Below are 11815 nucleotides of genomic sequence, written 5' to 3' on the forward strand. Positions count from 1 at the left end.
TCTCAATGTACACATATATATACACACACAGACACATACATATATACCCATGCACACAATTCACACTGTCTGCCTTTATTCATTCCCATCGCCACCTCACCACACATGGAATACCATCCCCCTCCCCCCTCATGTGTGCGGGGTAGCGCTAGGAAAGATAACAAAGGCCTCATTCGTTCACACTCAGTCTCTAGCTGTCACGCAATAATGCCCGAAAACCACAGCTTCCTTTCCACATCCAGGCCCCACACAGCTTTCTATGGTTTACCCCAGACGCTTCACATGCCCTGATTCAATCCACTGACAGCGCATCAACCCCGGTATACCACATCGATCCAATTCACTGTATTCCTTGCCCACCTTTCACCCTCCTGCATGTTCAGGCCCCAATTACTCAAAATCTTTTTCACTCCATCTTTCCACCTCCAATTTGGTCTCCCACTTCTCCTCGTTCCCTCCACCTCCGACACATATATCCTCTTGGTCAATCTTTCCTTGCTCATTCTCTCCATGTGCCCAAACCATTTCAAAACACCCTCTTCTGCTCTCTCAACCATGCTCTTTTTATCCACACATCTCTCTTACCCTTACATTACTTACTCGATCAAACCACCTCACACCACACATTGTCCTCAAACATCTCATTTCCAGCACATCCACCCTCCTGCGCACAACTCTATCCATAGCCCACGCCTCGCAACCATACAACATTGTTGGAACCACTATTCCTTCAAACATACCCATTTTTGCTTTCCGAGATAATGTTCTCGACTTCCACACATTCTTCAAGGCTCCCAGGATTTTCGCCCCCTCCCCCACCCTATGATTCACTTCCGCTTCCATGGTTCCATCCGCTGCCAGATCCACTCCCAGATATCTAAAACACTTTACTTCCTCCAGTTTTTCTCCATTTAAACTTACCTCCCAATTGACTTGACCCTCAACCCTACTGTACCTAATAACCTTGCTCTTATTTACATTTACTCTTAACTTTCTTCTTTCACACACTTTACCAAACTCAGTCACCAGCTTCTGCAGTTTCTCACATGAATCAGCCACCAGCGCTGTATCATCAGCGAACAACTACTGACTCACTTCCCAAGTTCTCTCATCCACAACAGACTTCATTCTTGCCCCTCTTTCCAAAACTCGTGCATTCACCTCCCTAACAACCCCATCCATAAACAAATTAAACAACCATGGAGACATCACACACCCCTGCCGCAAACCTACATTCACTGAGAACCAATCACTTTCCTCTCTTCCTACACGTACACATGCCTTACATCCTCAATAAAAACTTTTCACTGCTTCCAACAACTTGCCACCCACACCATATATTCTTAATACCTTCCACAAAGCATCTCTATCAACTCTATCAAATGTTTGTTTATAAAGCACATAATTTTCCGTCTTGGAAGTATGCATAGATGCAGCCTCATCCCTAAGAGAGAAAACCATTCAACACTTCCAAACATTACCCTATTACTCTCACTTCAGCAGTCTCTAAAGTTTTGAAATTCTATTTGTCCATCTCTCTGATGCCCATTTCCTCTGGGAATTCCCTCAAGGCTGTGGCTGTGGCCTTTAGTGTCTCACCTATAATAGGCCACTGGCAGAGGGCTACCCAGACACTTCATATCCCATTCTTTTCTGTTTGCCAATCCAGCTTTCATTATGAAAGGTCTACTGGTTATTTTTTTCTCCTGTACAACTCGCCTCAGGTCCTCCCCTCTTTGGGATTTGGTGAACTTTTGTCATGGTTTTCATCTTCAAAGCATTTGACAGGGTGTATCACAAGTCTTTGCTTTCTAAATTTCTCTCCTTTGTCATCTTTGCTTCTCTTTGTTTCCTAATGCATTACTTCCTCTGCTGATCCATGCAGTAGTAATTGATGATGCAACTTCACTGTCTCATCATGCCAACAGTAACTTATGTTAAGGTTCTGTCCTGTTGCCTACTCTCTAATCTTAATAAATAATCCCTATTCAACTAATACCTTTTCCTGTTGATTACCCTTGACACACTAACTTATTTTCCATCCTCTTCTCACTCTAATACTCTTTTTCTTTCTTACATTGAACATATCCCCCCCTCTAAATTTGGACCTGAGTGGCATCTCAGAATGGGAACCAGTAACTTGGTGAAATTCAGTGGTGCCAAAGTCCAAGTTTTATCTCTCTAAGTGTCACTTATTCTCCTTTAGTCAGTTTCAAAATCCCATAATTCAAACCAGTGGTAACACAAACACCTGGGGTATAATCATATCCTTCACTCTATCCTTGAAACTACACGTAATCAGCATCACAAAACCTTCCCAGACACTGGGGGTGTTGTTAAGGTGCTGTAATCATGTTCATGGTGAGCAGCTCAAGTAATTGGAGAGTAAAGAAGATAGGACACAGAGAAAAAAGGCCTCATTATGACTATGATCTAGCAAGAAATAAGCTTCTTGAATGTGTGTGTGAAAGTGACTAGGGGTCCAACATTGTACCCAACCTATCACCAGAACACCAAATCAGAAGTATTGTTAAGGAGGCAAACTTCTTGCCTGTTTATATTAGAAAATTCCTTTAAACAGAAGATTTTTAATGTATCTACAGATTATTTAAGATTTAAACTACCATTTGCATCTTGAATGTAGTTCCCCAAAACTAACTTATCAAGATGGTCTAGATAAGGGTAACAAGATCATTAAGATCATTAATGCTAACTGGCTTACAAAACAATAATGAAGGGAGATTGACCGAAACCATAACTCCCTATCCACATCCAGGCCCCACAGACCTTTCCATGGTTTACCCCAGACACTTCTCATGCCCTGGTTCAGCCCATTGACAACACGTCGACCCCAGTATACCACATCGTTCCAATTCACTCTACTCCTTGCACACCTTTCACCCTCCTGTTTGTTCAGGCCCTGATCGATCAAAATTTTTTTCACTCAATCCTTCCACCTCCAGTTTGGTCTCCTGCTTCTCCTTGTTCCCTCCACCTCTGACACACATATCCTCTTTGTCAATCTTTCCTCACTCATTCTCTCCATGTGTCCAAACCATTTCAACACACCCTCTTCTGCTCTCTCAACCACACTGTTTTTATTGCCACACATCTCTCTTACCCTTTCATTACTTACTCAATCACACCACATATTGTCCTCAAATATTTCATCTCCAACACATCCACCCTCCTCCACACAACCCATCTATAGCCCATGCCTCACAACCATGTAACATTGTTGGAACTATTATTCCTTCAAACATACCCATTTTTGCTCTCCAAGATAACATTCTCTCCTTCCACACATTCTACATCACTCAAAGAACATTTGCCCCCTACCCCACCCTGTCACTCACTTGTGCCTCCATCCGCTTCTAAGTCCACTCCCTTGTATCTAAAACACTTCGCTTCCTCCAGTTTTTCTTCATTCAAACTTACCTCCTAATTAACTTGTCCCTCAACCCTTTGAACCTAATAACCCCACTCTTATTTACATTTACTCTCAACTTTCTCCTTTCACACACTTTTCCAAACTCTGCAGTTTCTCACCCGAATCAGCCACCAGAGCTGTATCATCAGCGAACAATGGCTGGCTCACTTCCCAGGCCCTCTCATCTACAACAGACTGCATATTTGCCCCTCTCTCCAAAACTCTTGCATTTACCTCCCTAACCATCCCATCCATAAGTAAATCAAACAAGCATGGAGACATCACACACCCCTGCTGCAAACCGACATTCACTGGGAACCTACCATTCTCCTCTCTTCCTACTTGTACACATGCCTTACATTCTTGGTAAAAACTTTTCACTGCTTCTAGCAACTTACCTTCCATACCATATATTCTTAAAACCTTCCACAAAGCATCTATATCAACCCCATCATATGCCTTCTCCAGGTCCATAAATGCTACATACAAATCCATCTGTTCTTCTAATTATTTCTCATACATTCTTCAAAGCAAACACCTGATCCACACATCCTCTACCACTTCTGAAACCACACTGCTCTTCCCTAGTCTGATGCTCTGTACACGCCTTCACCCTCTCAATCAATACCCTCCCGTGTAATTTCCCAGGAATACTCAACAAACTTATGCCTCTGTAGTTTCAATACTTACCTTTATCCCCTTTGCCTTTGTAAGCTGGCACTATGCATGCTTTCTGCCAATCCTCAGGCACTTCACCTGATCCGTACATACAGTGAATATCCTTACCAGCTAATCAACAACACAGTCACCCCCTTTTTAATAAATTCCACTTCAATACCATCCAACCCGCCACCTTGTCGGATTTCATCTTTCGCAAAGCTTTCACTACCTCTTCTCTCTTTACCAAACCGTTCTCCCTGACTCTCTCACTTCGCACACCACCCTAACCAAAACACTCTATATCTACCACTCTATCATCAAACACATTCAACAAACCTTCAAAATACTCACTCCATCTTCTCACTTCATCACTACTTTTTATTACCTCCCCACTTGCCCTCTTCACCAATGTTCCCCTTTGTTCTCTTCTCTTCTATAGCATTAATTGGATGGCCTTGATTTGGGCCTCAGCTGCCTGTGCCATCCCAGCTACCATAAGAAAAAAAAGAGACTACCCACATTTCATTAAGAAGCACAGAGAGAGGTAGAACTAAGGTTGCATATAGAAATGCAGATTCCTGGCCAGATAAGTAGTAGCTAACTGCCATGTATTGGAGTTAGAGATCTCATAAGAATAAATTGAACCAAATATTATGGGATTTTTTGAGATGATAATTGCTGAGGCTATTGGAGCGAGGAGAGAGAGATGAGTTAGAGGAGGAGGGGATTGACTTCCCCATTCTGAGGGGTTAACATAAAGTTTCTGGAGCTAATGGGTGATTACAAAAGAATTAGGTATGGTTCTGTTGAAGATGTCAAAAAGCTTCGGAAAATAGACACTGACTAGAGTAAATGTTGGAAAGCTAAGGAAAATAGACACTGACTATAGAGTAGACACAGACAACACAAAAACCCAATAGCATTAGAATAGTATAAGAGAGTGAGAAACAAGTACAGAGGGGTCCCATATAAAGTTGATTTATGTATAGCCAATTTACTTTTTCATTACCCATTAGTTAAGGGACAGATTCACTATGATGTTAGGTTCCACTTTTAAGCTTGTAAATTCTTGAGTAAATGATGCAGAAAGCCATGATTTACAGCTGTAATCCTCCAATCATGGATAAAAACACCCATCAAATGATGAAGATAAGCTTTGCATTAGTAGAATTGCTTCAAGCCTTTAAATGCTGGTGATTCAGCAGTGGTCCTTGGGAGAAACCTCTACAACCATAAAAACAGCACAGACTTTGCAGTTTATCAGAGAAGCATTGGCTATTTTCATCAAAGAGGATCTAGGGGTAGACCACAAATTCCAAGTTGATTGGCTAATGACTACTTACCTTAACCATCTTCCACAGGCAATATTCATGAACACATCTGAAAATTTTTCATGTTTATTGCTCTTAATATAAGGATAACACTTAGATGTTTACATGTATTATACTTTCCTGTCTATTAACTTACTTTGTCTTGTAATAGAAAATTATTATACAAACATTCCCGAGTTAGGTCCCAAGAAACATTAACCTTTTAATGCTGGTTCTGACTGGAAAAATGGATTTGATCAAAGTTATTTCACTTAGTTACCCTTTCCAGGAACTTAACCCTAACCCCGTACGAGGTCCCCTGAACGGTAACGGTAAAATTAGGAAGGATGAGCAAATGAGGCCTTCTGTACAGTAAAATAAAGAACAATGATGAGAAAAAAGAATAGAAACAAAGATAATTGTAAACATGGTAAATGACAGCCTAAAACCACCCCATAAATCCACCAGGAGCAAGTTGTTTTTTGAATAATACTATTAATTAGTTATGTTGTACACAAAAAACATTAATGGCAATTTATCGAAGCAGAATTTAGTAAACTGACTTATGGTCTAAAATATGTTAAAATTTCCTCAGCGGCATCTGTCTCGTTACCATGGGGATGAGATACATGCAGTGTCTTCTGAGCGACCGGCATCACGTGGTGGGGGTTCTGGAGCATCATCAGTCGGTGGAGCATCATCAGCGGCATCCACACCATCACCTCGCCCGCCATCTTCTCTCCCTTCTCCCAGGCCTCTGCCCAATCCCTTGTTATCTCTTGTTGGTGGAAAATTAGCTTGTCTCTACTGCTCTAGAGATGGCTTTCCTTCACTAGAGGCTCTGCAACTTCATCTGCAGTCTGCTCATGGTTAGTGTTTTATGGGCTTCCTTTAGAATACATACTGATTGTTTGATTGTTTTTAATATGGGTTTATGTCCTCCTTAACTTAAAAGAATTCTAATAAGAGAACTTTTCCCAGGATCTGTACTGAATGGCGAAGTCAGAGATATGGCATCAATGTTAGGTCTACCATCCTCTCTGGGCACATCTCTCAGTGCCAGTGGCTTGGCTACATCCTTAGCCTCTCCTCTTGGCCCAGGATCATCAAGGGGAGTAAGCTGTGAGCTGTGTGGGGCTCGTGTGGGAGGTGTCACAGCTCTTCAGCGACATGTAGTGACAGCCCATACATTCACAGATTTGTTAGCACGTGCTGCTGAGGGAGTTTTCTGTGCCCAGTGCCTCTTGCCCTTCAGCAATCCAGGTGCCCTGGCTGAACACATCAAGCTCGTTCATACTACACCAGTCTTATCAGCAGTGCTCAATAAACGCCCGCCCTCACCTCCCACTGATACACCAACTGACCTAAGCAAAAAATCCCGGCATGAAGGTCTGACTTCGGATCTTCCTGCCTCAACTCTATTGTGTAGCCAGTGCAATGCCCCTTTCACAAACTTCGAAGCATTCCGTAGGCATCTGAAATCCCACTTGGATGGAGGTGAGCAGCTAGCATCTTCAGGGACTGGTACAACGCAGCTAGCATGTCCAGAATGCCGGTTACCATTGACATCAGAAGCAGCCCTAGAGGCTCACCTGGCCACCCATTTGGGTATAACTTCTACAGAATATGGCTGTCAAGCCTGTCTGAAACTATTTTCAAAGCCAGATGAGTTACAAAAGCATTTAATGGACATTCACGCACATCATTTATACCGATGTGCTCTTTGCAAAGAGATGTTTGACTCTAAAGTGTCAATTCAAGTCCACTTTGCTGTCAAACACAGTAACGAGTGTAAAGTTAATAAGTGCACACGATGCTCACTCATATTTCGATCTCAGTCTGAATTTGAAGGACACATACGTATGAGTCATATACGTCGAGGTCAGTGTGGGGGAGACACTTTGCCAGGTGGTGGATCTGTAAGTGGGTCTGGAGGATCTTATCGTTGTCTGTTGTGCACCCTTAGTCTGAATTCTGAGGCAGAGTTGGCTGCTCATGTTGCTACACATCAACGCCAATTCCAGTGTTCTCTCTGTGATGATGCCTTTCATGTTGAGTTCCTCTTGGACAAACATATGCAAACACAGCACAACTCGGAGCTCAATGGCAATGTTCCTCAGCCAGAAAACTTGGCAAAAGCCCCGTCGAAGTCCCCAGAAAAAGGATCTTAGGTGTGATATATGTGATGCAGAGTTCTCTAGTGATTCTGGGCTGTTGAATCACAGAAAACAAGCTCACAACATTAAAAGTGGATCTGGTAGTGTTGCTGCTAAAGTAGCTGCAGCTTCTTTGAGTCTTTTCTGTGCATATTGTAGTGAGGCGTGCAAGTCTCGAGGAGACCTGGAAGCTCACATGAAGTCACACCAGGGAAATGGTGGGCGTCACAAATGCAATATCTGTGATGAATTGTGTCCATCAGCTGCTCTTTTAGCTCAACATAAACTCACACACATTAAAGTAGTATCTGGCAGCATATGTGCAGTATGTCGTGAACCCCTAACATCAGAACAACAATTCACAAATCACCAGAATGACCACCACCCAGCACCATTGCCTCAGCCTTGTGTTGTTTGCAGACAGACACTTGTTACTGACATGGAAGTTAGTGTTCATGCTCGTTTCCATGCTGCTCAAGCTGCTCAGGCAGCTGCAACAGCATCTTCTGCTGCATCAAGTATCTTAAGCAGTGGTGAACTACTCCCTCCTTCATCAAATTCCTCCATTATCACCACTGCTGCTGCTGTTTCAACTATAACTACAAATAGTAACAGTAGCAGTCATAGTAGTAGCAGTCCTCGACATTCTCCATCACTACGATGTCCTGAATGTCATTTAAAGCTAGAGACCATCGAAGAAGCTGAAGCTCATACTGCTGCCCATAATCATCAGCAGCAACAACAAGGCTTTGGTCGTTCTCTAGCGTCTTCTTCACGTACTTATCAGTGCATTAAATGCCAAGAGAGCTTTGCATCCGAAGCAGAAATCGAGGCCCACGTAGCATCTCACCTTTTGCACGAAGGGTCAGTACATGAATGTCACTTGTGTCGTGCTACTTTTGATACTCCTCTCAGACTCCAGTGTCATCTAATAGAGCACACATTTGAGGGTTGTGGAAGTTTCACCTGTTATATGTGCTCTTCAGTTTTTACCACTGCATCACGACTACAGCAGCACATGGTGGAACATGGCCTAAGTGCTCGTCCATATGACTGTCATCACTGCCATCAGAGATTCTTCTTTCGTGCTGAATTAGAAAACCATGCTCTGTCTCACCCTGAAGCTACTGACGGTGGATGTCGTGAGTGTCTTGCAAGTTTTCCAGATCTGCCGCGTCGTAGTACAAGGCAGCCGTCCCTTTCATGCATGACTGCTGTCCAGCACATGGGAGCCCACATGACCCAAGCTCAAGCAAATTCAGATGCCAGATTACCACGGCCATCATCACCTTGTTCAGCTTGTGTTGGAGATGAAACTGATGCAAGGCCAGTAAATGAAAATACTGCTAGTGTGGCAGATAGCAAGGATGAGTAATTCACAGTAAACAGACACTTGAAATCTAGTGCAACATATTTTGTTTATGTTGAAGTAATGATTTATTTGTTGTCATCTTCACCAATCTTTTTGTAGTTAATCAATACTTATGGTCAGCTAGCAACAGACTGGTTGCTGTGTGGTAGCTTGGTGATGAGTATCTAGTATCAAATATGCATATTGAACTGTGCAGTCAAGGTTACCAGACATAATGTAAATTAAAAGGTGGTTGAAACTTAATGCTGCCAGATCTGAAATGTGTGTTTGCTACTTGAGTTTCTCATGTTCATTAAAACACAGATGAGGGATGGCACCATCATAATTGACCACTTCTTAGCATTATTAAACAATGTGATATGCTGCACAGTTGAATAACCTCACAAGGACATGGAAGTACAAAATTAGTTTCTTCTTATTGATTTGATGTCTTCAGATCAGCTAGCATTAAGTCTGGGTGAGACTGTAGAAGCATTCACTTCCTAATTCAAACTCAGAACTGTGATGCTATCTACTAACTGTAGATCATGGGTAGTTTATATAGTTCTTTAATACCAGTGAAAGGACTCTGGTCACATTGTTGCCTATTTGTTGAATGTCATTAATATGTTTCTTCTACAGGGTACCTACCATTTCTGTGTACATAGTAACTTTTATTTATGTTTTTTTGTCTTCTCATGTAGTGTCTGTAGAGACCAACTTTTCATTAAAGGTGGCAGTTCGATGTTTCAAACACTTACGTGGTTCTTCAATAAGGTTAACCTGTTTAGTAAAAAAGAAAAGTAGACCTTATGGAATATTGGATTTGGATTCATTATTACCCATGTTGTCAAGTAAGCAGAACATTTGGTGCTGGGAATTAGAGTTTCATTTAATTATTTTTCTCACTTCAGTGTTGTAAAGAAATGGCAAGTTTTGGACCAAAAGTAATCTTGGTAACCGAATATGAGGACATATGTAGGGAGTTTTTCTGGACACCTTTGTAAACAAATAAAGAACAAAGTGTGCATTTATTTGTTAAATAAGATGATTCATGTGGAATCCTGTTGTAAAGTAAGTGGAATAAAATTTCACTATAAATATGTGTTTTCTTTGTCTATTCATACCTTAATTGGGAAAATGTACAACTGTTATTAGGGAGTATGCTACAATGTTCATCTTTTGCCAGTCAGAATTGATGAAGCATGTAGAATCTATCCTGATTATTTCAGATGCAACCCATCTGCACATGTGATATGATGGTGAACCCTCATACAGAATGCAGTTCTTTCAGAATTGGACAAGTTAGTTAGGTTATGAGGTAAGTGAAACAGTGGTAGCATGTTGGTGTTAATGTAATCTGTGGAAAGGATGCCCTAAGAAGTGTATATAGTTTAAAACTGGACAGCAACAACACTGAAGAACACTGCATCTGATTGTTGCAGTTGGTAATTTAACAAATGTATAGTTTTGCCATTCTTAAAAAATCAAATCACATTGATTATAGCAAAAAAAAAAAAATTATTTTAAAACATAATGACCAATATATTGATGTAAAATAAATGGTAAAACATGAAGTGGCAACTTGCTTAATGCTTAGGCCTTACTTTCACACTGATTAGCATATTGTATGGCAACGTTTACAAAGTTTCTACTGATTATTACAAAGAAAGTAGAGGAAGAAAAATACTTCTAAAGTGAGTTTTTGCATTATAATAAGAATATCTTTGAAATTGTAAGGTTAGATACATTCTTAAAAACTCAAAAAAAAATGTTTAAATATTTTTTTCAATTGTGCAAGGTAGAGTCATGAGCAGATGAACAAGTCTTAAAGAAAAAAATCCTCTCTTAAATCCTTCCCATCTCTTCTTTTTGAAGAATACACAGAGGGAAAGGACTTAGTTCCTTCCTTCTGTCTATCTTAGTCACCTAATAGAACATGCAGGAGATACATGGGTGCTATTCTTTCCCCATATTCCTAGATATTCATACACATGATGATGACTTTATAATTGCATTACAACACCGTGACATCACAGTAGCAACATCAAACAGGCACCATTACATTGCACAGTTGGAACAATGACTCAACAAGAGCAGAATGTCTTTCTTCAAAGAAGTCTTCAATCACTATTTTTAACCCCATACAGACAAGAGTCCAGCTCATAACCTCCAGTCACCTTAAATATAGTCTAGCCAACAAAAAACATCAACCATTCTAGGAATCACATACAACTCGCACAACAACCTCGCCACATTAACATCAAAACAAAAACAACACAAACTAGATGCCCTAAGAACACTAACTGGCCCTAGAATGAAACAGGAAAGAATACCTCAACATCCTCTACAAACAATTCATCCACTCCATTTTAAACAATACCTCACCTGCCTGGTCTTCCTCCCTCTCTAAAGCAAGTAATACAAGGCTTCAAACTACACAAAATAATGCACTCAGGACAATCATTGGCAGTTTAGCAACCACAAACCTTCACAACGAAACAAAGACAATTCTACGACACAGCACAAGGCACCTCCCATCACCACTCTTGTAAGTAACCATTAAACCATGGTTAGAAATAAAGAGTGTACCACTGCCTCACACTTCAGTAACCTCTACTTACAGATCCCCCATCCCTAACAAATATAATGCCGGCAAAACACACACACCTGGAAATAACCCAATAGTCAATAAACAACCAACTCAAGTCTTAAACCTCAACTCGCCATGTGTACATCCATCAGAAACCATACTCCCATATATGATCTGAACAACATCCATCACTGCAAACACACTTTCAACATACAAGGCCATTTGTGCTCATGAAGCAACAACCATAAAGAAGACAGAGTGCATATAAAGTGTTGTGATGCGTGTACATCTTTGAGCGGAAAGTGAAGGGCAACT

At 41.1% G+C, this 11815-nt stretch overlaps 1 protein-coding gene across 1 annotated transcript in view; it reads left to right on the forward strand.

The window, feature by feature from the left end:
* L (zinc finger protein Lobe) overlaps positions 1 to 10008 on the forward strand; it is a 198468-nt gene extending 188460 nt beyond the window's left edge. Inside the window, 3 exon segments of the mRNA XM_071673825.1 lie at positions 5996 to 6269; positions 6382 to 7535; positions 7537 to 10008. Of these exon segments, the coding sequence (XP_071529926.1) occupies positions 5996 to 6269; positions 6382 to 7535; positions 7537 to 8931 (2823 nt within the window). The 3' untranslated portion in view covers positions 8932 to 10008.
* The last annotated feature ends 1807 nt before the right edge of the window (positions 10009 to 11815 follow it).

Source organism: Panulirus ornatus, chromosome 19 (assembly GCF_036320965.1).
Source record: "Panulirus ornatus isolate Po-2019 chromosome 19, ASM3632096v1, whole genome shotgun sequence".
Taxonomy (NCBI): domain Eukaryota; kingdom Metazoa; phylum Arthropoda; class Malacostraca; order Decapoda; family Palinuridae; genus Panulirus; species Panulirus ornatus.